Source organism: Aythya ferina (assembly GCF_964211825.1).
Source record: "Aythya ferina genome assembly, chromosome: 4".
NCBI lineage: Eukaryota > Metazoa > Chordata > Aves > Anseriformes > Anatidae > Aythya > Aythya ferina.
The window spans coordinates 29,703,543-29,730,656 of record NC_140300.1 but is presented as its reverse complement, the minus strand read 5'-3'; the positions used below and the strand labels follow the sequence as shown (position 1 = coordinate 29,730,656).

At 40.9% G+C, this 27,114-nt stretch overlaps 1 protein-coding gene across 4 annotated transcripts in view; it reads left to right on the top strand.

The window, feature by feature from the left end:
• The window catches only part of ADAMTS3 (ADAM metallopeptidase with thrombospondin type 1 motif 3), a 163,755-nt gene that overhangs the window by 116,821 nt on the left and 19,820 nt on the right, over positions 1 to 27,114 (top strand). For all 4 annotated transcript variants that reach the window (XM_084518019.1, XM_084518021.1, XM_084518020.1 and 1 more), the window contains 7 exons: positions 8,317 to 8,516; positions 20,521 to 20,604; positions 22,188 to 22,344; positions 24,404 to 24,509; positions 25,286 to 25,429; positions 26,243 to 26,375; positions 26,846 to 26,959. In XM_084518019.1, coding sequence (XP_084374145.1) covers positions 8,317 to 8,516; positions 20,521 to 20,604; positions 22,188 to 22,344; positions 24,404 to 24,509; positions 25,286 to 25,429; positions 26,243 to 26,375; positions 26,846 to 26,959 — 938 coding nt within the window. The remainder of the gene's footprint in view (positions 1 to 8,316; positions 8,517 to 20,520; positions 20,605 to 22,187; positions 22,345 to 24,403; positions 24,510 to 25,285; positions 25,430 to 26,242; positions 26,376 to 26,845; positions 26,960 to 27,114) is intronic.

Sequence of the window (27,114 nt, the reverse complement as noted above, 5' to 3'; positions counted from 1 at the left end):
GACATAACATAGAGGGACACCCTGCAGGGTGTCCATTAGCTTCTAGAAGCACATACGCTACCATGTAGTTCTTTTGTCTGGCTTGCTTGGTAATACTTGTTGCAGATACAAACTCTCGCTTTAGCTGAGCCCCCCAAAAACAAACAAGCAAAAGTTTTGGCAACAATTAAGCAGTGAAGAGTAGCAACAAACTTGCACACACATTCCAAAAAGACAATAACAAAATTAAGGAACTGGCTCTCTGTCAAGTTTGCAAGTCCCAGTGTTTGCGTTTTGTGTGGGAAGGGGGGTTCAGGGCAGTGATGCTTACAGATGGGCTCTTTGCATGTGAAAAGAATGGTTGTGATATTGTTAGAAAGTCATTCTAACTCTTCTAGAGTAATAGGTGATTTCATGCAACTCTTCAAAAAAAGGTAAGGGAGCGTGGTTAACTTGATAGAACTTTTTTTGAAGGACCTAATAAATCAAAGCACACAACTTTCAGCACATCCCAGAATCTCATGAGAACATCCTGCCATAATATTTTCCACATGACAATCTGGGTGGTTTCTTTTGCAAGCACTGATCCCTATTAAATGGAGTATACCAGCAGTGCCACAAAAAATAAAATAATTTTTACATAGTTCCTGGGGAAATAAGTTAGAAATCATAATCATTTTGGAACCAGCATTTGCCCAAGTGACGATTCTTTTGTTCCCTGGCTTTTCAAAAGGCAAACTTCAAGATAAGCCTTAACAAGCAGAAAAATCATGGGCTTTCATAGATTGACTGAAGTGCATATATTGTTATAAATTGTTATAAATAAGCAGCCTGCTGTTTCTCATGGTAATTATTTGGTAAACTTTCTGCAGAAGCCAGCTGGTATTCTTGTATTCCCAGATGAGCCATCGCCTCCTGGTATCTCTTGTTCCCTGTCTAAAGCATCAGGTCTTTGGAAGGTACCAACATCTTAGATTTTTCTGTAGAGGTAGTTGGTAGGGAACAAACCAAGTAGTCAGCAAAGTGTGTTTTGCAACTGTTAAAAATCCACTGTAATACTTGAAATTCTTCTAAATCAGACTGAGTTTCACTGGTGCATTTAAATGGGAGCTGAGCTTTTGTATAAACCAAGTTGCTGAAGACAATCTGTTGTATATGCAGCATAGCTGAAATCTAGATAAAATCTCAGTCTTTAATAGGTTTGAAGCTACTGAATAACTTTTTCATGACAACTTTTTTATGTCTTGAAGGCACTCGTGTCTGAGTGCTGTATAGACCCCTGGAAAAAGACAACTGATGTGTAAATAATTGGAAATAACATTAGGTACAGGGGTTATATATATGGAAGACGTCTCAGAAATGGGTAACAAAAGAACAAGAGGCAAGAAGCACAAGCTGGAACATAGGAAATCAGAGTAGATATTAGGAAAAAATTGTTCCCTGGGAGGGTGGTTCCCTGGATCAGGGCCCAGAGAGGTGCTGGAACCTCCATCCACCAAGAGTTTCAAAACTGCCTGGATGAGTCTCTGGGCAGCCTGCTGGAACTGTGAATTTGTCCCTGCTTTGAGCAACAGGCTGGACGGAGTGGCCTCCAGAGGGCCTTTCCAACCTGAGCTTTTCAATCATCAGATCTCCCTCTTACTGACCTCGCTCTAAGATCAAGATGGTGAAAGGTTATCTTCAGCTTGTTTCTTCAGTGATCAAGCCCTGGTTTTACCTTTGTTTGTTTGTTTGTTTTTGACATGTTGGTCAAAGATACTGAAGGCCTTCCCTCAAAGTCAGCCAGAAGCTGTAGCTGTTTTTGTCCTGCCTGCAGACGCACCGAAGTTCAACAGAGAAAAATAATGCACTTGACTAAGCTCTGTAGCAGCCTGAAAGATTCGAGCATTGAGACAGGGAAAAAGGGTCAGAGAAAAAATTAAGTGTGAATGCCTGTCTCCACCCTGCTAGCAAAGGTTTTGAGAGCTGAAGGAAATACAGAGTTTCAAGAAACTCTAACTAGGGGAGAAAGCAATCATGCAAATATTAAGGGCTGTTGTCCAGCCCTTAACAAGTAGAAAAATGTGCAATGGCTACTTAATGCAACTTTAGAAATGATATTATGAGTTGGCCTGGTTTCCTTTCTTTGAAAATAGCATAATGAATGGATGGTTTTTTGTTGTTGCTGTTGCTACAGAATACAGCTGTCTTGGGGGACATTTTATGTGTTAACACACCTGTTAAGAAGGGATATACATTGATCCCAATTTGTTCCAAACTGATTTCTTATTATTTTCATTATGAATTTGTGGAGCCTCCTATACTCTGCTGCCAAGTGTATTTTCAGGAAAAGGTAAATTAGACAAGTGAGTGCTTGCTTCTCCTAAATTTGTCAGTAGGTTGTAATATTTTGGCAAAAAGAAATTCAAACTTATGGCTGACTCCATGACATCGTCCTGCTCCTAGAGTCTAAATGTGTGGCCCACATACCTGCTGTGCAGCAGTGGGTGTGGGGACACAATGGGAGCTCACACACTGGCCTTACACACAATTTTACCAGTGTGCCCTGACATACAGCTCTCCTCCTCTGGCACCACTGCTGGGCCTTCACCAAACTCAGAAGAACCTCACTGAGATGTTTGCAGGACCCCGATCTCTCCGTTGCATCTTCACTCATACTTCCTTTCTCTCCTTAGATCTCATCTATGTTGATCACTGTTTTCATGCTTAGGATCCTCACTGAAATGCAATTCTTTCTTCTCTGCTCATTCTCTTTTCCTTTTAAAAGCACTGCTATTAATACTAAGCATTAAACCTATGCCTAAATGGTGTAGGTCACTGTTAAGTTATGACAGTCTTGCCCACTCAGTCTGACCATGTCCAGCTCAAGCTTTCTTTCTCTTGCCTCAGCTAGCTGAGGTCTCTAGTACTGGTTCAAAATGAGTGAAGTGTTGGTATGTCACACTCAGCTCAACTTCACCAAGCGAAATGTGTGTGATTCCAGCTGTGTCTTGTTATTCCTTAAACAAGTATATATAAGGAACGTATGTACACAGATACGTAAAAGAAATGCTGCTGATTTCAGTGGCATTGCCAGGCAGTGCAAGTATCATAGAATTCAGCCCACATATTTTAAAGTATAAAATAATATTGTAAGAACCTTCCATTTGAAAAACTCTTCGGGTTCTCTTTAGGTATAGAGAGGTTTGACTGATAACAGGATTCATTAAATTGGACTTGGGCAGATCACAGCTTTAATTAATATAGTAGGGACACAGCTATAGTTTCACTCTTCTAAGTTATGCTCTAGGAAAAAGTGAACAGATTCTTTCTGTGACCCAGAATATATGTTATTTTCAATATGGGAGAGCATTCAGGAGGGGTACAATTGTGCCTGACTTGACGTAGGTGTTTATGTTAAGTGTTCGGTGTTTCTGAAAGAGGATCTGGAAGGGAGGCAGACTTCATTGGTCTGCAAAGGAGTTGTCTTTTTGAACACACCCATCTGGGATCCAAGAGAGGCTCTGTAGATATATGTGTGCTTGACAGAAACTTACCTTCTGATTCCAGCAGCATGGTTCCAAGTCTCTAGAGGTGGCACAAGGCGAGGCTAGCAGCCGCAGTTTTCAATAAAATGCGATGACAAAGCATGTGGGGGTGATTCCCTTCTGGTGTGTTCTTGTTCCATTTCCACTACTTCATTCGCTACATCCACAGAACTCCTCCTGCCTTTTCTTGGCAGAGAAACCCCAGCTGGACTGGAGAAAGATGTCATTGTTTGCTCTCCTCATTTTTGCTGCATGATGCATGGTAGACAGGCTTTGATGTGTCCTGTGGAAAAAATAAAATAAAAATACACACCTGCACATGTGCATACAATCTTGTATGTTTTGTCTTGCTACCCAAATGTTTACGTAACCATTTCACTTGGTGAAAGAGCATGGACTAATCTTTTCCTGACAGGTAAAGTCATGAAGTAAAAGATGCAGGTGACTAGCAGAATAAAAAAAGGAAGAGATAATGAACCAGCTAATTCCAGAATGAGATTAGGAAGGATTAGTCTGTCTAGCACAAATCTGCAAACAAACAGACTAGTTTCCTCTGTGCGTAACAAAGAATTGCCATCCAGCAACAGCCCTGCCTCCTCAGTGTGCTAGACAATGCATTCAAAGCTGCCCGGTAGGCTTTGTAGATTAACCTGCAGAGGACCTTTGTCTTCAAATGATTAATCTAAATAACTCATTTCAGTAAGAATTGCTGTGATCTCTTCCCACTCCCCGCTCATCGTAATAAGGGGGGTTATTTCTCCCACTTCACTGTGTCTGAATTACCTGCTCTGTGCTCTGGAAGAGTTTTGTTAGGAAAGATTTATTTCTGCGTTAGCTGTTGACAGCAGCTCCTAAGGGCAGGTGGGGGGGGGGGCGGGGGGGGGGGGGTCCAAAGGCACTCCCCTAGCACTTGGCTAGCAAATCTACCGGGCTACGCTACATGTTAACTGTTTTATCTCAATGCCAAAACCACCCCTGGTTAGATCTATGCAGATGATGTGCTCCCTGCAGTGTAGATATCTTTTGTGTTTGTGGAGAAGGGGTTAGAAAGGAAAAAGGTTGTTGTGTTTGCTATTTATTGCAGTACTGATGGGGGCTCTGTGAAAGCTTTGCTGAGCCACAGACAACAATCTTGTTTCTGCATTAATCAAGATTTGTGCAAGAAGCCTTCAGGCTGAACTCTGCCCTTGGATTGCCAGTACTTGTTAGTACCTACAGAAAGAACTGAATGGAGAATGCTGAGGTCTTCCCTGGCTGTAGCAATCATACTGCAGAGTAAACGGCTCTATTAACATTTTTCCATAATGTTTCCTCCTCCTGAAGCTTTCATAATGACATTTACATCAAAATTTTTCAAAGAACTGTGAATCAGAGGGGCTGTGGCCTTCTGAAAAAGTCACCTTTCCAATGTAGGGAAGCTCTCAGTAATACTGAGAGGAGATAAAAGATGGTTTTCACTAAAACTTTACTGCAAACACAGGTTTTGGCTTTGTCACGGGTCTCATTTGGCACAATGCAATGCACAGACCAAATGTGAATAACTTGGACAACCTTTCTGCTTTCTGTAGAGCAGATCAGACACAAAAATGTAATGTGTTTGTCTGCGTCCACCTGCCTGGGAGGTTCCAAATTACATGCGTATGTTTTGTATTTCTAAGAATAACAGTGCCGTCTCCTGAACAGGACATATCTGAGGACACTTTCTGTGCTGCTCACAAAGGATGTCTAGTGACCCTCCTTCCCTTTGTGTCTGCTATAGCTTTTTAGAATTAGCCAGAATGAATGATCCAATTACGGTAAAACACTTCCTGTTGATTGGGGTATTTCAAACAGTCTTCAGTCCCACGCAAAGCTTCACCAAGTCTGAGAGCTCTTTTAAAATTTCCACAAGTGCACTAGTACTCAGCTGAATCATGAATAACAGAGTAGATTTAATGAGCGGGTTATGGGAACACAGGCATCTTCTCACTTCGTGCTGTCGCCCTCATGTGTCATGCCATCATCCTATTTGCCTTTACAGTCTCTACAGTGTTTGGCAACAGATGCAGGTTGCAGCATTTGTAAACAGGGCTATCCTTAGTATGTATAAACTGGGTTTTTATCTGGTTGTTTAACTCTTAAGTCACTGGAGTGCTAGACTATGGAAACTAGGCAAACGAGAGAACAGATAAATCACTTTTACTAGCCGGGGTTTTTCAGAGAGGGTACAGCACTTTAAAGTGAGCATGTTCAGGGAGATGACTTATGAAATCAGTGAACCATAGAATATCCCAAGCTGCAAGGAACCCACAAGGATCATTGATTCCAGCTCCTGGCTCCATGCAGGACCACCCAAAAATCAGACCATGTGTTTGAGAGTGTTGTCGAAATGCTTTTTGAACTCCAGCAGGCTCGGTGCTGTGACCAATTCCCTGGGGAGCCTGTTCCAATGCCCGACCACCCTCTCAGTGAAGAATCTTTTCCAGCCTTGCTTCCCAGCACAGATGTGAGGAATGGCAGCTCAGAGGATGAGGCTAATTAATTATTGGCTGATAAGTAGCTCAGATCAGCTTTAAAGCTGGCAGTTGTTGTGCTTCGTTAGCAGTTCTCTGTTAAGGAGTACTGGACAACCGAGCGTCAGGAGTAGTAGACAAAAAGTTAAAAACCAGTTAGCACCAGAAAAAAATGTAGAGAGTGTGGGTACTGCTTGATATCCAGAAAAGCCCTGGTGCATTTCATGGAAAATGCTGCATGCCAGGGTGAGTGAAATGGTGTTTGTTGGTTGGTTGTTTTTACCACAGCCCAGTTAGAGGGAGACTGGGGTCTTCAATACAAAGAAGTATGCAAGTTGCATTTTAGGGGGCAGGAGGCTCAGTGCTTCAAAACGTGTCTGGTACTTTTTTTTCCCCCAAATCTGGACCAAAAAAGGTCAATAGATTTCTTCCTAGAGTGAGTTTATTTTTTCTTGCTTTGTTAGGATTGCACATGAAAAAATTCTCTGGATACGTATATGGAAAATGTTGGCATATTAAGTGTACCTTCTGTGTGCACCAAGTAGCTCCATGTTAGAGTGTAGGGGGGGGAGAAATCCTTTCTGGCTCCTCCTGCCCACTCACACGTACACAAAAAAGAGATTCTCCTCTTTCTTTGAACCACAAAACCACCTATTTAGTAAGGGAAGTGACAGCCAAACCCAAGGTGCTGCACAGCGCAGATAGTTGGTTCTTTCTGAAGTGATCTCAAGCTATTCCATTCATGCTGCGGGTGTAGTGATATGATGACATTGCTGGTATATTTCCGTTGGACACTGCGCTCCACAGCTTTGCCAGCTGCAGCAATTTTTAGAATTGGAGCTTGTCTATGAATTTCCCACTTGTATGCTATCACAGGGTTTGCATTCTTGAGTGTGTGAGGACTTGTGGTTGAATTGTAAAGCTGTTTGCAGACCCAGTCTCTCACCCACAGTGACGGGCTAAGCTTCTGAAAACAACTGGGGACAACCTTGCTATTTGATGTGGGGTTTGGGGAGAGTTATTTATGTGTTGCTGTGAACCACTGTGGTACCTGGGAGGGAGAGGCTGCCCAGCTAATTGAGCTGGCTGTTGAATCTGCTCAGGATGAATTACAAATTTCATCGTGGCCACCCAGCACATTTTGCAACATTGGCCCTGGTCCAGCTGTCCTTCCATGAGCAAAACCTGCATGCAGTTTACTGGGAGCCTTGCTGGAAAGCGTGTGAAGGTCTACTTCACATACTTGCAACCTTGCCTTTCATCAGCTCCAGTGTAGAGAAATAGGGCTTGAAAGCTGTGCCATCATTTGGGGAAATGCCCCCTTCTGATACAAGTCAGTGTTAGTGGACAGCAAAACCTTCTTCTCCTTTCTGTGTTTTTGAAGCTAGTTGCTTTTGCAGGGTTCATAAAGCTGGAAGATCTCTGTGTGTTTAAGGGCTGGATTGTCTGTTTGTCCTGAATGGAAGACCTGGGGGAACGGTGATGCTCTCTGACTCTGTCGCAGAGCCAGAGACTCAAGAATAATGCAACTCCTAGTGAGGACTGCAGTATTTAGCTAAAGATTTGCAATGTAAGATGTTCCAAACAGACATCTTTATTGTTGTTTATTGCCTAGAGCCTGTTGATGTGTTGGCTTGGTTTGTGGAAGAATTAAGCAGCCTACAGCTGTGACTTTTTCCTGACAAAAGTCCATGATAATGTTTTGCTGTATTGTGCTGAGGGGAAGAAATAGCTTTTGAGTCTTCAGATACAAGAAACTAAATATATCCCCTTAAAAGCCAATTCAAAATTATTCATCTTAACTCTGCCCATTGATCCACGTCTTCAAGGGATTCTTCTTATATTCACGGGATAGGATTTTCAAACATCTATTTTTTAAAACACTATTAGAAAGAAGAAAAAAGAAAAAAAAAAAGATAAATTCTTGCTTAGATGTTTGAGGGATTGGGTGTGAGGACGCTAAGGCCACAAGTTAAGTATTGCACAGGCACTCTGTAACACATGCCTGATGTGTTGCAGAAAAGGAAGGGAGAAATTCTGGGTTAGGAAGTAAAGCATGTGGTCTAACTTGTACTTAAGGATGGTTTTTATGCTGGAAATGAACTGTGCAGTAAGTTATAGAACCATATGGTGATTGATATTTTTCATTGTGTCTCTGATGATTTCCCCTACCTGTAAGCACCTAGAATAATCTCTCCTCTTCCAACTTCCTGATCTATTTTTCCAAAGTGATGACTGTATAGGCGAGGATGTTATACGGGGGGATGTTTCTGAAGTGGAATTGGAGTAGATGTTTATATCTTGCTATTTCGTTGTAGAGTCTCTTCTTGGGGGCCTTGGAGACCTGAGTTCCCTGTACAGCAGTGTAGAGCAGCAACTGAATGAAACCCTGAGACGACGCAGGCATGCAGGAGATGACGACTACAACATTGAGGTGCTGCTAGGTGTGGACGACTCTGTCGTCCGGTTCCATGGCAAAGAACATGTTCAAAACTACCTCCTCACCCTCATGAACATAGTGAGTATCTTCCACAGTGCTGCACTGTTTGTTTTGAAATGTTAAAGGCTTTTTAAAATTCTTGCAGGAATATCCAGGAGACCATGCTTGATACCTATATAAAGATGATAAATTTGTCTGCTCTTGGATTTGCTTCTTTCTTCTCAAGATGCTCATCAGTTTTCTAGGGCACATTCTAGGATAATTCCAAGAATTTGTCAACTTTGACCCTCAGTGAAAGCAGAGTCCTTTGTACATCTTACAGAGTCACACGGAATAATTCCACTAACCCATACACTTAAACCACGACAACTCAAGGTGTGCAAACAGACTCTCTTTAAGCTAAAGCTTGATGAGTTCTGTGAGACTTATTAGTATGTATCCTTTTAATATGTAATGTGCTGTGTCACATTCTCCTTCCTTCATAAAATTTGATTATAGAGAACTAAAGAGGGCAGGTACTAACAGTTCTGTTGATGCTTTTGGCAGAAGAGGTTTGGTTAAAAAAAGGAGGGTCATTTAAGAACAGAAACATGCCCATATCCTCTCCCAAACCTCAAGTCCAAACAGAAAAATGTCTGTTTCGTTGGATGATGGCAGATATTGTCCCATACATGAGGCATAGAATTGCCACTCCCAATAAAAGGTTTTGGTTGATAGATGCCCTCTGGGTGATGTGAGCTCATACTGGCCAAAATTCTCTGTGTTTTTGAGTGCGCTTGGAAGGAGTTCATGATAGTGATTAAACTGGTACGCTCTTGGCTTCTACAAGCTTAGTTAACTCCTGTGTTAGTTGTGTTATAAACACAGCAATGATATCTAGCAGGCAGTCATCATCACAAGACAGCTTCTATTCTCACACTCTTTCTCTGCTCCTTGGCTAAACAAGAGGGTGTGAATATTCTCTAGCACATGAGCCACGTCCGCTGCCATTTAGGAACTCCAGATAGCAAGATGTTTATTCTGTAAATTAGATTTTCTGGGAGCAGGCCAAGCAGACATGTCAGGAGTGTTCAGTGCTCCTGAGTATTTTATTTTCATTCTTACTGCCCAAGCAGAGGGAAGCGAGAGAACTAGGGCAGTGACACCATGCGTTTGGGCTCCATTTCTTCAGGAGATGCCTTGGGGATTAGAGTTTTCGCATCCTATGAGATTGCCTTTGTGGGGGAGGTGTTGCCAGGAGAGATTATTCATGCAGGAAGGTTCTGCAAACTTTTTGTTTAAAAAGATCTACTACTAGGTCTTTGTATAATACTTAAATGATTTTACAGTAGTAAAAGATTTTAAATTGGAATATGTCAACTTACACATATCACTGTACTAACAGTGCTGTTGCTTCTGCTAATACTACTAGTTCAAAAAGTAGTAGTGTAAACTTGCAAAACTATTTTAAAGTTTTTGAAGGTTTTTACCTTTAATTATCCTGTTGACTCAAAGTCAACAAAACTATAGCAAAGATGTACTTGTCTGACAAATTGCCATTGGTTTCAGGGGGACTTTGTGTGAAAGACCTGGATTAGGACTTCTGGACATGAGTCTATTCCTACTGTACTTATACAGTGAGAGGATATAGTTGAAAACCAGTGGGAAGAAAGAGGTCTTCTAATATCCTTAATAATTCCTAGCTTCTGCTGCAGCACGGTTTTGAAGGAAAACCTGGTTAAAGAATAAACATGCAGAACAAGGAACTGTTCTAAATAATAAATGGCACTTTAAAAAGAAAGCAAACCCTCTAGTTAAGTCTTTTGCTTAAATGCTGTGGCAATATGAATAGAAACTCCAAATAAAATCTAAAGAAACAAACTCACAGAACTCTTTTATAGTGAATCCTATAGTTAGTTTATAGTGAATCCTATAGTTAGCAATATTTTTTTGTCTAGATATACATCTCAGGCTGTAAAATTAGTGGCAAGATACTATCAGATTCTATGGAAATGCACAATACAGAAGAGCACAGTTCACATTGTACATTAGAAGTCACGTAGTATACCGGCACTGAACACTAGAATTGCTCAAGCTTTCATGTTTTCTGTTTTTTCCATCTTAGGAAATCTAAAATATATATATATGAAATGAATATAAAGGGAGATGTGTAATCCCTTGCAACAGGTGACCTTTCCTTAATGCATGTCAATGTCAGATGTGTATGAATCCATCTTAGAAGCTATGAGGGTCATAAGGTTTTCCAGGAAAGAAAAAAAGATAAAGACAGGATTTGGAAACCAGGTTTACAATTAATAATGATTTGATCAATATATAAATTAATCAATGTGGGTTTTTTTCACTCACCGTTTTATTTCTGGAAGTCACTTCAAAATGATTTCTTAAGGCATACAAATCCTCTTTCCTCTGCGTCACACCAGCCACCATCATTCCTGAATTAGAGAATTAAATCCTTTCACTAGTGCAAAGCATCAGAAAAACCTACTCTCCCTTATCAAAAAAGAACAATCTCACCTCTCCTTAGTACACATCATTCCACTTCAGGAGGTACAGCCAACGTGAATTTGGCCTTCATTCCTTGTTTTATGGTTAGTTCATATGCTAGTGCTGATAATTTTTTCTTACACATTTTCTGCTATTTATTTAATTGCTCCAAACTTAATACTATTTTGACTGCCATGGCAGGCACTGAAGCTTCTCTTTGGTTCTTGCAAATAAAAAGAGTAACTGAGGTTCACCCTCTCACTTAGTTCTTTTAAGCCTGAATTATGTGAGGGATGACTGATGATTGTCGGGATAACATGCTCAACCCCATTGCACTAATCAGGCCAGGGGAAAATCTCCTCCTAACAAGTTCATGAAAGAGGTGAGATCGGTGACAATATGAAGTGATTAGAAAGCAAGTGGCAAGACTCTGCACTATGTGCTAGATTTGGACACCACCTTCGCAGTAGACCTCGTGTAAAAGAGAAATGATAACACTGCACTCAGAATAGTCAAGGCGTTACTTCTCTCCCATGCCCTCTCCCTTTGGTCCAAGCTTTGATTCACATGGCTTGTATTGTAATATGTCCTGCCTTGAGCAGCTTTACAGCTCCCATTTTAGTGCACTATGCAATGGTTGTGTCATATTGCTGCTGCTGAAGCATGGAAAGCTGAGGCTGAAAATGTTACCTCTTGTGTTTCAGACTGAAAATGAACTGCAGTATCTAGAGAATGTCTCTTGGCTCCCTTTATAAGCTCCTCAGTCATCTAAATAAGCTCTCTCTTCATAATGAACTGTGCTGCCAACAACACAAATCCTACATGTGTGAAAAACTATGCTGCCTAGGTGCAGAGGAAATCTCTCAAATACTGGGGAGGAAGTGTAGGGCCAGGATTGGAGTGTTCCTATAGTTACGCTGTTATTAAGACCCCATTTACCTTTTAGATGTTTAGAGCCAGGTGCATTTAAAAAACAGTTCTCAACACCAGGCACCTGTCACAGTCCTGTCTCAGTTTTCCAAGAGCACCTTTGAAAATCTGCTCCACCTTTTGAGCTCCCAAAATGACGACTAGCAATTTAAAAATCTAATCCATACAATTTGACAGGAAAAAAAAATCTCCTTGGTAAGAATTTAAACCAGCTGATATCTTTTCCAGTGAAACTCTGTGTAGAACTGTAACAACTCTGTATAGAATTATACTCTGCTATAAATCTAGAATAAGAAACTCCAGACATAACACACACATTGTAACAGAAAAACAGAATTCAGTCTGCTAAGTTTACAACCTGGCGCTTTGTTCAGACTGACGCCTTTCCTACTGTTTCTCTAACTGGGAGCTTAAGTGTTTTAGTGGTATTTCAGCATGCATAAGGAGTTGCTCTCTAACAATAAGCAAATGGATGCTGTAGAATCTTGATTTGATGAAAAGGGTCTGTTGAGTAGTGTCTGTGCATTTGGTTTTGGAGCCCAAGGCATTCAATCATAACTTCCTCCATTCCCCTGACATGCACACAGAAGGCTTTTGACTCGGGTGTGTTAGGAAGCTGAGTGTTAAGATCTTTGAGGAGAAACAAGCCGCTGAACCTGGGCTGCTCTGTGGATTACCGCTGAGACAGAAGGAAATTGACAGCAAGGCTTTGGTGGCTGTGAATGCGTGTCTAGTAACTGTGTGTCTTTGTTGCTAGCAGAAGCTTCTTTTTTAGGCTTGAGGGAATTAGAAAGCATATGAGCAAGCCTTTGCTTGTTCCTAGAAGATCATCAGCCACTCGGACTGCAGCTGTTGCAGTCCAGTGCTGCACTGCTGACATCAACAGATACAATTCAGCACAGCTGAATTTGCATGACATAAATGAACCCGACTTTTGGGTTCAGATTGTTTAGGTTTGGATTTAGCAGTGTTAAGTTTCAAGGTCTGAACTTTGCATATTTGAACTTGTATCTTTTACTATTCCTAGAAATAGGATGGGAGGAGGAAGACAATTTGTGATGTTACTAGCATTCTTGGGGATTTTGCAAGGCTGATGGTAACTTGCTGAGTCTAACTTGCCTTCCCAAGCAGGGAAATTAAGGGCTGTTTTGCCATATGTAATGCAGTATGTGCAAGATTAGCTCCAGATCAGCTTCAAAATAGTATGCACAGGCAGCAAAGGTAACACTATTTAGCTCAAGTGCAAAAAAGCAGTATTAATTGCATTCATTCAACCCTGTGCCACAACTGGTTATCCTGAGCGCAGTGCCACGCTGACACAACTACACTGCTCTCTGTGCCGGAGGTGGCTTGCTGAGAACCAAGAACTGCATGGTCTTGAGATGTCACGGGGAGCTCCAGAGCCAGAGGTTCAGTTTCAGCTAAAGAAATGCCTGAAATGTTTCCCTGTATTCAATATTTATGTGTACTTCTGGCTTTAGAAACAGGGAGGAAAAGCCAGCATCAGAGATGCATCTAAAACAGCTGTTAAGGGACAGAGCTGGAAGTCAGAAGCCCCAGTGGGCTCATCTACTCCAAAACAAAAAAATCTAGTGTGGTGTCTAGCTTGTAGGTGAAGCTGTACCATTATCTCACAACATAAACTGTTGAAGTCACTTACAGCCTGCTTTCCAGAAGGGCTGATGGCTAAATCACCCACTTGAGAGAATGCCATTGCCCTGGAGTTGTTTTTGTTAGCTCTGTGGCCTGGCCAGTACTGAGCAGTTTCAGCTGAATTCTTGAGGTGACACAACTGACATTTATTTTCTTGCTCTTACCTTTACCAGGAGCATGTGAGGGGTTCTAGGCTCTGTTTCCCAAACCCTGCCATAGCACTGGCACCATTCATAATCCCCAGTCGTGCATCCCTTGGAGAATCTGCAGGGGGAAAGCAAATAGAGCAAAGATGGGCAGAGGAGTGGGAAATGGTGTACTGCAGGACCGAGACTGTCCCCTTGCTCTCCTTCCTCCCTCTCTCCTTTTGTTCCCCCACCCTAGTCATGCCCCAGAGCCAGGCAGCCTCCCTTGAATCAGTGGATCCCTCCAGAGCCAGGCCATATCTTTGTAAGCTGGAGGGTTTTAACATTGGTTTTGTTAGATCTGAAATTCAAGGTCTCCTGTATTAGGAAAGTGACCTTTGTTATTCCCTTGGTGGTTACTTAAGACAAAGTTTCCCTGGATTAAAGTATTTAGACCAGAAAGATAACACAGAGACACCAGGTTATACTCGGGGGTTCTATGCACGTTTGAACTTGTCAATATTTACATCTTTCCATTCCATTTTTTCTTCTTGAGAATAAACCAAAATTAGCTAGTAGAGTGATACTTTATGCATCATTCATTCTCAAATTGCAAGCTGCTTGACAGACTTCTGCTTTTGGCAATCACTACCCACAGAGCACTGCAGGTTTGTGGTACCACCTTCTTCCTAAATAATACTTCTAGGTTGTTGCCCATTAACACTGCTAATTGAGCACAGAAAAAACGTCCACATTTAATTTCAGTTCTGGTGCAAATAGTATTTCAAGGAGGTGAATGTCAGGACTGCTTAGTGCTCACTTCTGAAGTCAATAGGAGCTTTATGATTAACTTCATCAGGAAGACAGTGCCAGGTATGTCTAAACCTTCTGCCATAGTTCTCCATGCACACACTATACCTGCAGCTTTTGATCTATCCACTTTATCTCACTTAGATTTTTTAAAATAGAAATAGGATAACCATGAATTTTAGTGTCTTTCTCATTCAGTCTGGCTAGAAGTGGGGTCCAAACACATTAATTGAGAGATCTCTTCTGACTTTCTCTAATTTCTAACATGATCACTTGCCTGGATGTTATTATCTCAGATAAAGGAGAAAAGTCAGATCAGGGCTCATTCTTTTCTTTGCAGTTCAGTGTGGAAACAAGAGCTAATGCTGGCAACTGAATACAGCATGCATCAAGTAGCAGGTAATCTGCAGCATTTTTCTGTGCAGATCTGCTGGACTGTTCTTACTCGCAGCATTTCAGAAATGCTAATTCCAGATTTTCCCTGAGCAGTAACTTGTGACTACGCTAAACTGCACAGATAATTTATATTGCTGAAGAATGTGAAATGGGAGTTAATGCACTTTTGGCAAACGTGGAAGTAAGTTAACACTTGAATCCAGAAAGTTTGAGATGAAAAGTTATGATTCCTGTGAGCAACAAAATATCCTTGATACAGTACTTTGCAGGGAATTGTGTTTTTTTTACCAGATATCTCATGGAATATCAACACAAACATGATTTTTGAGCAATTGTCTTATCTTTCTTTTACTGGGAAAGGAATCTTGAAATAAGCAATCATTGAGTATTGTATTTTGAAGTTGGCATCTCCCCTGTGTCTTAATTCTAGTTGTTGGCCAACTAATTAATTCTAGTTAATAATTCTAGTTGTTGATTGCTGAAGTATTATAAAGCATTGTCTTTATGTTTGTTCTTTGCATGTATCAAAGCACTGCATTGTTGGGAGGAGATGAATTCCAGAAAATAATCTGTTCAATTGTTTTTCCTGTCTGTGGTAAAACTTCATTAAGGAGGATTTCAGAATATTGGCTTTTTACTCTTAAATCATTTAGCTTTGTAAACAGCTGAACTGATAAACTGAACTGAAATGCTTTTCTTATACATCAATGGCTCCATCTACTGGAGTATGTGTCATACAGAGCAGGTGCAAGCTGAAACACTGCATCCATGAGAAGCTGTAGTTCAATTACAGTAAAGACTGTTACCTTTTTTAGATGTAATGACTATCTAGTCATTTCTGTCAAGATTTTAACAACTTTGTTACAAGACTTAAACAGCACACAGGGAAAACAAGAAATGAGAAGAAAAATGTTATACAAAATAAAGGCTGGGAAAATAATCATAAGGGAAAGGTTGCCAGAAAAGCCCAAGTTGATCACTGTTCCTGCCCATTCTTTTGCCTTTGCTGAGTGACATTCCAGGAGGCTTATCTGTATTGCAGACCTACGCATCTGAGTGTTTGTAGAACCTGGATACCTACAAAAATCTCACAGCAGGAGTCTCACTGCTGACCAGGCTGTGGGTTGGGCGTTGAGTTGGAAGAGGAGAACGGGGAGGAGGCAGCTTCTGTTCTCTCATTTGAAACCTTTGAACTGTCATCTCCCAATCTGGCTTTCTTTGGAAAACAGGTGTGCTAGAGAGGCACAGTTCAGAAGAATCTCTCTACTTTATTTCCTCACATTTCCACATCATGGTGAGCACTGAAGGATATTCTTTATGGGCAAATAGCCTGTTTTGTAGATACTGACATTTTCTTAGGAGTTTGAGAGTCCTTGCTCTTGTTTGACATCCAGCTGTTGGGTTACACACTGTGGAGCTAAATTGGGTGGCTTTGAGAATGTCTCAGGCCCTCTCCCATCATTACAGGACTAAAGAGGCTAAGACAGCCTCTTTCAAAGTCCCACACCTTCTAGTCCTAGAACCATGAGCATTAACAGAAACAGTTTCAGCAGGGTTCTAACTTACCTCAGTGTGTGTCAAGGTTACTAGCTAGAGAGCTATTTCTATAGAATGCAACCATTACATACTCACTTCTTCTATGTATTATTAGTTTGTTAGTTTTAATCTAATTTAAAGTATAATGGCATGATTAGTTTGTTAGTTTTAATCTAATTTAAAGTATAATGGCATGCAAAAGTGTACCAAAAGAGCTCAGCTCATTCCTTGCCTTTTCATCTAGTGGTTTGTACCTGTGGATGGTCTGTAGACCAATATGGACTTTATTTTCAAGACATTTTCTTTCCAGTGATGCAAACAGTACAGCAGATGATGGTATTGATCATTACATTCATAAATACTCGACTCTCCTTCAGTTTAGAATGCTAATAAAAAAAAACGCACTTTCCTCTGCACAAGTTAGAAATGTAAGTAGTTTAATCAAGGCAGAAACAGAGTCACTGAGGCTTTATGGTCTCCAAAACCCAAGGACAGTCAAATGAAAGATCTGTTGTAAGCAGAGAAGAGCTTGCTGTGAGTGAGCAGAGGCAGGAAAATACCAGCAGATTGCTGTGGATTAGCTTACAGCCCCCACCTGCAGACCATGGAGGTCAGTCCATGGGCAACCCCAAAAAGGAACTGCATGGTATCACAGAATCTCAGAATATTAGGGATTGGAAGGGACCTTGAAAGATCAGCTAGTCCAGTCCCCCTGCTGGAGCAAGAACACCTAAATCATGTCACACAGGTACCTGCACAAAAGCTGCTGTGCAGCTGCAGCTTTCTGTCTGTCCCAAATTTGAAAGGCCAGCTACCTTGAACGAGCTTGTGCTGCAGGAGGTACTCAGAGGAATCACCCAATGTAACCAGGGAATGTTGGTTGGCTGTAGGTCAAGAGGCAGCAATTTCTGTGTCAAGTAAGAATCCAGACACATTTCTTTTAGGGAGCACAGTCTGGCTCGGGTGTGTCTTTAATTTCACCTTTGCTGTTTTATGAGTACATCAGTTTGGGAATGTGGGGTCACCCATGACACAGGTACTGTGTCAACATAGGTGAGTTTCCACAGAAACCCTCAAGTCCCTTGGTTTGTGGTTATCTTCCTTTTCCAGTGCTCTCTGCTGCAGCTGTAGGGTTCATTGCCAGGTGCATTTATTTTGTCTGCTTGAATAATTATTTATCCACTCAGTAAACAGATACTAACCCACTTTGTATGTGGAGTCTTCCAGCTGTCACTGCTGTCCCAGTGAGAGCGCTGATTTACTTCTTGATGTGTATATTACTGTTGAATTCAGTCTAACTGTTTTTTTTTTCTCATAAATACTACACCAGAGGCTGAATGGCCAGTTGGACATCTGTGATGTGTTTCCCAAGTTCACATCAGACAAATCGAGTTTCCTGGGGCGTGATTTATATATGCATTTTGTACCAGTACCAGTACCTTGGAATGTAATTTGTTTTGCCAGTATAACCACAGTGTAGATGCAATTACAACAATCTGAAAGTGCTGCAGTCTACACTGACACTTTTCAGCGCTTATTTTGATTTGTGGCCTTCTAGCAAGGTTGCAGGTTTCCAAAATTTCCTGTATCTAGGTCACAAGAGTATATATGAACTTGCTGCTTCCTCATGGGAATCCTGTGGTGGACCCTTCTGAAGCAGTCCACAGGGAGAGGTGTAAAACAAAAGGTGTCGTGGAGAAATCTTGAAGAAAACTTGAATCTTCAGGTCAATTCCTGGACCCTTTACATCTCTATGAAAGTAACTCCTGGGGAGCTTGTTGCTTCTTGGCACAAGGGAAATTGTAAACGTTTTTCTGACATAAACTTTGGTGGGAGCAACAATATTGCATTACTGAGGAGAAAATATGAGATGAATAATTGAACTTTGGTATAATTGCTTCACAAGGCAGGCAGTCTAAGTTATGTGCTCATTTCTTGTAAAACTATCCTGCTGACAGTCTGTTCTTGGTTGGTCCTAAAAGGGATTGCATTTTTTAAAACCATGGACTGAAGTCATTGTGCCAGGTCCCACAGTCTGGACAACTCAGAATGACCTTTTTCCCTGAGGGGAAGGGGAAAGTTCTGTTTAGCATGACTAAAAAAAAAATAACCTCTAAATACTGCTCAAATATACCATCCTTACTCTGAACAGTGGTATTTATTTTTCACCAATTACCCATCATATAATATTTATTTTGTTTTGATGGAAATAAGTAACTTCAGTGATGAACTGCAGATGTTTTTGTCCCCTAATTTATACTCTGGTGTAAGGACATTTCTCACCTTCCCAGGCACAAAGGAGGTCCTCAAGAAGAACAATTTCTGGCCCATCTGCACAATTCTGTTTCTTTTTTTTTAAAAAAAAAAAAAAAAATCTACAAATACTCTTTTTAAAATTATGTGGTTACATTTGTACTAATTTATCTTTAAAAAATAGGGCATGAGTATTAGCTGCTTCTTAAAGTCTTCAAAACAACACAGTGAAAAATTTCATCTGTTCAGGGAGCAGTGGAACTGCCATGTTACCTCTGGATTTCTGTCCTATGGCTGTGCTCTCTAATGGGATATAAGCTTCTCTCATGCTAGAAGAAATCAGGAGCTCCTGTGCTTGTGCATCATCTGGGCTTCCACATGTGTGTGTGATAAAGGATATGCAGCCTTTGCTTCCATAGGAGCAGGACTAGCATTGTTATTTCCAATCAGCTGCTTATTTTCAGAAACTTCTACATATTTGATTTCTTTGAGATCTTTATTTGCAACTGTTACTGGAAAGGGCCAAAATTTATTGAGACACTAGAACTAACAGGAAATTACTGTATAATCTTTATTTAATTTGGAAACCAGACTGAAAACATTGAAAGCAAAATTCTGTCTTTAAATGATGTGTACAGGTCTTATTGTAGACCTCTGCAAACCTAGTTTGGTGCAGTGCCATGGACTTTTTTGTGGGGGAACCTTGTGAGCTTTTAATTTTGCTCTTTCCTGTGTGTTTTCTGCAGCCCTTGAGGATAAGTTTTGATGTCTCATGAGGTTGTCTTATGTATGGGTGTTTTCTCAGGCTAGCAGTTGTTTTTATTGTACTAAGTCTTTCCAGGTCCCATAAATGTTACATGCTTTCATGCAGTTGGTGAACTTTTTAAATGGAATGTGTTGACTTGCACAAATCAAGCGTATTTGGAGATATCATTACTCTGTGAGGTATACTACAGGGTTTATGTCTCTGGCAACGCTGTTGACTGTAAAACTTTCAGATGAGAACTTCCAAAGCATTTCTGGGATTTGGAAACACTTTGTCCATTAATTTTAAGATTGATTTAGAATCAGGAGTATTATTCAAATCTTTAAAGCTAAACACATGCCTACATGTGTGCAGAAATGGAGCCTCATTGATCGTGTCATTGTCTGAATATTCCAGAGCTTCAGAATGCAAAAATGGCTCAAAGTCAAATCCTCAAGTATTTTCTGAGGACAAACCTATGCTCAAGTTAATGACATATTTCCTTGAGTGAGAGCTACTGGCAGCAGAGTCTTTTACAAAATGAAAAATATGCTCTCATTCTTCCCACTAAAATACTCATCCCATGTGTTTAAACTGATTGAAGAGAGACAAATGGTTGACGAAGCAAATAGAAACAGGATTGGGAATTCATCCAGAGTTACAGTGGCCAGATGGCATAGCAGAGGTGGTGACCATGCGGGCTGGATGGTGATGGCTTTATCTGTTGTTAAAACAAACTCTTATCTGCTTTTAAATCCCTCAGTGACTATGAACACATTGCTATAACCTTGCTTTCAGGAATAGCTTAATTTCCCTCATTATGTTTATCAAACAAGTGAAATTGAGTGTTGAGATAAGTATTTTCAGGGTTTGAGGTCTCTCTTTTCCCAAACAACTCTTCAATTGGCCCTGCTCCAAAGGCCATTATATTTGAGAGGAGTCTTGAAACATGCTTCAGAAACTTCTCAGTGAGGGGGTATATGATGACGGGAAGGGTAGCCTACATTTCTTACTGCATGGAAACGATTTCAGTCTTGAATCCTTCTCTGAGAAGACTGTAGTAATATAAGCACTTGAAATGACAGATACATGGCCTTGGAAGATTCCCTATCATTGGTGATTTTTTCAAGTTTTCCTTTTATTTTCTCAGGTGAATGAAATTTACCATGATGAATCCCTGGGTGTTCATATAAATGTTGTATTGGTCCGAATGATCATGTTGGGGTACGCAAAGGTAAGCAAGCCTCTGACCCAGTTCTTCACATTTACCTTCTTTGTAACCATAGTCCATGGGAACTATGTGAACAAGTGCAGAGACAGAGGTCTACTGAACCACTGGTTGCAGAGAACTGCCTTCCCTGTTTGGCATGTGCTAAATATGCTTGTGCCCTTATACCTGAGATTGATTATTGGTGTCCCTTCTGTAATGCAGGTGCACAACCGGCTGCAGAGTCACTTTGCAGCTGATTTATCACATAGAAGCTGAAAGACTGCAGCAACCAAATATTTGTCATATTAGATAGATTCAGTCAGGTGGAACACTTTTCCAGTGTATTCCTTTTGTAATGTCACTAAATATCTGTGTTTAAATTTAAATGCAAGGTTGCAGTGATTGGATCTGTCCTGCTGATGTGCCCCTGATGATGCTATTGAGGGATGGGCTGAGAGGAGGTGGGGAGCACCTTGACCCACTGCAGCCCCACTCCTGGCAGAGCTCAGCCTGCTTGGGCTTGCAACCTGAATTCTACCCTCAGGAAGAATTACCTTAGGTAGTGAAGTCAGTTTAGTAGAAGCAATCATCTTGACTGACCAATACAACTTGCTGGTGCCACACCTGCAAGCAGGCTGCTAGGGAAACCATCTCCTTTTCTCGTTGTGTACACTCCTTTTACTGGGTCATAGCACACTCCCCTGCTTTTTGCCCTGGATAGTACTTGTACAACAATGTTATTTTGTTGGTAAAATACATTCAGAGAGTTTTCAAACAAATGCTTGTTAAGTTGTTCAGGATGAGAGAAAACTGCTAGTGCTGTTTAGTGCTACTGCTGCATATCCCTTCCACTTATCTTAGACCTTGAACTTGGGCAAGGCAAAAGACCAATATGATGTTGGTCTTGTAATTAAATTCGGTCACTTCCTTTTCAACTACTGAGCTTGTAAGCATGCTCTGTAGCAAAAATCTCACAGAACCAGATGGTTAATCTGTGTTAATCAGTACAGATTTGCTGGCGCTACAGGGTTTTGCACCAGTTGTGAGGCATTGTCCTCTGTGTTTATATTATTCACTTCCTCCATACAGGCTGTGTATGTTGTCACTGTGCTCTCATTTAACTCAAACGAGTCATGTTGTCTTCTGGCAGTCAAGAATGTAAGCAAGTCCCAACAAAGGAAATAAAAATGTCCTTATTCAATGCTAACATCATGTTGTGTTTTTCTCCTGCACGTTACAGGCCATACACAGAAAGGCCATTAGTTTGTAGATGATGTAAATACTCATTATATTGTCCTCAAAAAATATCCTAAAGATGCACTATTACATATGCACACCCCTTTGGCTCTGCCTGGGGATCAAAGACAATGAGGCCAAGAAGGAATATCAGTTCTGTGTTATAGATCAATGTCCAGCTGTACTTGTTTTTTGTTGTTGTTGTTTTGTTTGTTTTGTCTTTTCTCATAGGATAGAGGACTACCATTGGTTAGAGTGATAGGGAAATAGGGAAGAAGAAATAGAAACCTGTTTGGTGCTCCAAGAAAATCAAAACTTGCCTGAATTTCCTACCTTTAGGAGCTCCCGGATCTAATGTGTTTCTTTTTCAGTCCATTAGCTTGATTGAACGGGGAAATCCCTCGAGAAGCCTGGAAAATGTTTGTCGCTGGGCGTATCAGCAGCAGAAGTCAGACCCCAATCATTCGGAGCACCACGATCATGCCATCTTTTTGACCAGGCAAGATTTTGGGCCTGCTGGTATGCAAGGTAACACTGCTGACCTGGAGCTTTTTTTTTTTTTTTTGGTTTGCTTTGTTGTTGTTTCTTTTTTTTTTTCTTTGTCTAGTGCCTGTCCAAAAAAAAAAAAGGAGAAAAAAATAATAAAATTGCATTGTTATATGATCTTGAGACAATAAGGAATATTGGCATTGGTTCAGCAAGTACTTAAGTGTTCCATTTTAAAACTATATATTGAAACTTGGTCCTGTTCAGGAAAGCATGTACTCAGTAACTTTCAGTTTCCTATCCTAACTTTAGGAAAGGCCCACATAGCATGTAAGCATGTACTCATTACTGTGTTCTGGAGAGAAATTATTTCCTCTATTTCATTTTACATACTTTTTCAAAATCAAGTAGTCCTTGCCATGGTAGACCTTGCTGTTTATACCTAACTGCAGCAGCAGGCGTTTCTTACCTTACAGATGTAAGTAAACAGCTGTTTACTTTCATCAAACAATTTGTGGTTTTGTGAGTGCATGCAGGGAATATTAGGAACTCTCAATACACTTTGCATTCCACTTTGCTTTTATTTTGTTACAACAGTGTACCAGATAGTTTGATACTGCACTAGTCCTTATGACTCAAGGAACTAAGGATAATGGGAAAGAAATTCAGTGTGACTTGTCAGTGCAGAAAAATAGGAGTCAGGGTGAGGCTTCTGAAATGTTGCTGTTCTGTGCAGCTCTGCAAACTGGTCCCTTTTTTATTTCCTTGTTTTTTACATAGTTACAGTGCAGAATATGCACCTCGTAATGATTTATCCAAACCAAACAAGCAATTTCATCACTTGTGCTGTGGTCTGCGGTAGGACCAAGGGTTCCTCTTAACTGAGACATTGTGGTTTTGTGTGCTTCTTACTTTGCTTGCAGGTGGAAAAGAGGATTAGAAAATTGAGCAATTTCTGAAACAAAGCTGTCCAGCTAAGTGTAATGGCCTCCACCACAATAAACGTAGTATTAGACAGTCAAACAGGCCCTCTGTCTTTAATGCCTCAGTTTCCACAAGCCCACTAGCAGTTCTGCTTCCTCTCTCATGTTCGCTGTGTCAGTCCACAGAGATTGTCATAATGAAATCCTGCAGCTCCTCCTGGTGCCTCAGCCACATGCCCAGCTCCAGCGCTGCAAATGGTTCTTTGGTTCCATTCCTTCTGCCAGCTACCACAGTCCCCTTTAGTGCTTGCTGTGCCTATCTTCTGTGCCTTTGACTCAAATCCTGCAACTTGTCTCAGAAGAAAAGGCCACAATTCATTATCCAGTCATGGAGAAGCAGCGTAGTATATATAATTTAATATGGTACCAGTAGTACGTTCAGGTCAAATGTCCAAAGTTTACCAGTCTTTGCTTAGCACATGGTAAGAGTGACATGTTTTCAGTCAGAAATGCCCTTTAGCAAGAAGGCTTTTCAGTTTTATGCTGGTGAACCCTTACTGTTTGACGTACATTTCTGCTTCTCCACATAGTTTTATGAAAAATGTACCGTGTTCTGGCTGTCCAGCTGGAGATGTCTTAAATGTCTGTGTTCAGTCACTTCACCTTTCAGGATGAGGCAAGGGTGCTGAGTCTGCCCTCAGATCTGGACTAGCATGCCTGGAGTGAAACTGGTTAGGATGAGATGTTAGGCAGAATTCCCTGTCTTCAGAAAGATCTCATCTTTTACTGAGGAAAAGGTACGCAATATGCACGAAGCAGAATGCAAATGAAGGTACTACTATGAACACATGCAAACAAACAAACAAAAAAACTACCAACCAACCAACCAACCAACCAATCAAAACAGCCTAATGCTCTAATGTTTAATTGAACAGGAATCCTGTACATTTTTGGTGATAAGAGCATGAGTACGTGAAGTAATCCAGATAATTTGCAGAACCAAACCTAGTTTGTCAGTAATTGCAGAGACAATAATTGCAGACAGTAATTGCAAAGACAGAGGAAAAATTGACAAAGAAAAAGAATTCTAGGTTCTTCTCAGGTAATAAATTTATTGAGGTGTCTAGTTTAAAATAAATGTAATGGGTAAAAGAATCAGACATGGTTTCTCTCAATAGGGTATGCTCCTGTTACTGGCATGTGTCACCCGGTTCGAAGCTGCACTCTCAACCATGAAGATGGCTTTTCGTCAGCTTTTGTTGTTGCTCATGAAACTGGTCACGTGTAAGTCTAAATTATAGAATTAGATTACCAGCAAAATGGTGTTCCATCTTCTTTTTATTTGAAGTGGTTTAATTTTAAAAGGTCTGTACTGATTTGTTCATTTGGCACTTTGTAAAGAATGATAAAATGGGAATAACTGATCAAGCAAAGATCTCTGTTAGCTGCTGGGTGAATTAATGTCAAGCACTGAGGTTCTGCTTTTTTGTCTTCCTTAATTAGTGCAGGTACTTGTTCAGTTCACTGTTGTGTTTTTTTTTTCTGCCAGTGTTGAAATAATATAGGAGGAACTTAGATGAATTTGAGATGACCAAGTCATTTCCATGTTAAGCTGCACCAGATACACACTTCAAAATTTAATGTGTTAACCTAATTAGCTCTTTGGATGTGCAACATGATAACCACATTAGTTCTAAGTATAAATAGGTGCTTTAGATAAGTGAGTATACTAACACAAACAGTTCAATGTCTGAATGAACTGATATCTAATAGCAGAAGTGTTGTTTTCCTTTATCTGAAATGGAAGCAGAAATCACCATCTAGTAGTTCATTTCTGGTATTAACAAATAAAATGAAGTATAAACGGAAGAGTATTCAGCGAGTCCTCATAGTTTGGCATCAAAGAAGATCTGTTTGAAATGCAGGTGCTATCTTTAGAACGCAGAGAACAATTTCATTTTGAATGATTACGTGTGCATGAGAAACTGTTTTCTTTACAGCTGTTTTACCATTTGCAAAGCAGAAACTACTGGAGCTCTTATACCAATTCTTTGTTTCAGACTAGGAATGGAGCACGATGGTCAAGGGAACAGATGTGGGGATGAGACAGCAATGGGGAGCGTTATGGCTCCCTTGGTGCAGGCTGCCTTTCATCGTTACCACTGGTCCAGATGCAGCGGCCAAGAACTCAAAAGATACATACAGTAAGGACCTGTCAGCACTCATCTAGTTGTTTTACTAAAGGGAACGGAAGTCTATGCAGTTCCCTGGGATGTGGGGCCAGTGGGGGGCCCTCCATTAGATGGCAAAGAAGAGAGGCCCACCAGGAGCAGACACAGCTGTCATAAATGGGACCTCTGTCTGCGAAGCCCCTTGTTATAAACACACTGATACGGGGGCTTCTGATACTGCGGAATGGGATCCTCTGATGGGGGCTGCTCTCTGCTTCCAGACAGGGATTCAGCATTCAAAGGCATTCCAGTAGGCTTCCTTGTGACTAACTGCAACAGCAGTATACCATAGATTTCAGGGCCTGTTCTCAGACTACTGTCCTGCTTCAAAGCCCCATGAAGTCAGTGGAAAGGCTCCCGTTGACTCCAGCAGGCTTTGTGTTAGGCCTTGTTTTTGGACTCGTGCAGAAGCATACTGAGAAACAGAGCACACTGAGAGATTTTGGCACTAAGAACTGGAAGTGTTTGTTTTCTGCCTCTGGTGACAGGAAAATAAAGCACAAATTCCATATGTACTGAACTAAGATGCTGCTCCACTAGCAAATGTGGGGATTTTGCTGTTGGATCTTCCCATCCAGTGCCCAGTCACGTTGTGCAAGGCAGTATTTTTACATAAGGGACTGTCTGCACTTCAGAGAATAATATCCATATATAAATAGGACAGAAAACAGGTTAGAGTAAAGGAATATTGCCAATACTGACATCTAAGAAAAAATACTTTAATCTTACTGATTTAAAAAGTGATTATTATTTTCTTGCATTTTTTTCCTGTGCATTTTTCCACAGCTCCTATGACTGTCTTCTCGATGACCCTTTTGAACACGATTGGCCCAAGCTTCCTGAGTTGCCAGGCATCAATTATTCCATGGATGAACAGTGCCGCTTTGATTTTGGTGTTGGCTATAAAATGTGCACAGCGGTATGTCCAGGGCAGTCATTGTGAAGACAAACATTCGTTCAGCAAGTTGGTGTTTGGCCTTATGTAATAGCTGCAAAATATGCATTTTCTCACAGTTGAAGAGCAGTTAATGTAGTAGTTTAAACAGATATACGAGGAGGAGAGAGAGATTTATGGGTGAAACCTAGTCATCTGAGTCATTTGGTTTAATGGTCAGGTAGACAGCAGCACAGTCAACAAGACACAGACTTGTGGCATGAAGCCTGTGATCCCGAGGAAGAAGGGAAAAAAATCATCTTCCTCCCACTTTGGAGGCCTCCTCCTTCCATCTTCTTACCAGTTCAGGACCAGGGGATGCAGGGAATAAGCACTACCATTCCCCTTCTGAAGACACTTTACTTACTGATAGCTGTAGTAGATATTGAACCCTTATCCAAAATGTATCAGTAACCTAATTTTGAGTTTCATCTCATAAATGTTCTCCATTTCAGTTCCGAACGTTTGACCCATGCAAGCAGTTGTGGTGCAGCCATCCAGATAACCCGTACTTCTGTAAGACTAAGAAAGGGCCTCCACTCGATGGGACAGAATGTGCCCCTGGGAAAGTGAGTACTGTATTTTTGCTGTGTTTGTAGTAAAAGTAACAAAATCAACTGCATTCATTCGGGTCGAAGGGAAAATAGGAAATAGGTCAGCATCCCCTGGGTGGAGCCAGAGGAAGGGAAAAGCAGGAGCTGTGCTTTCCCACTGTGATGTTCTG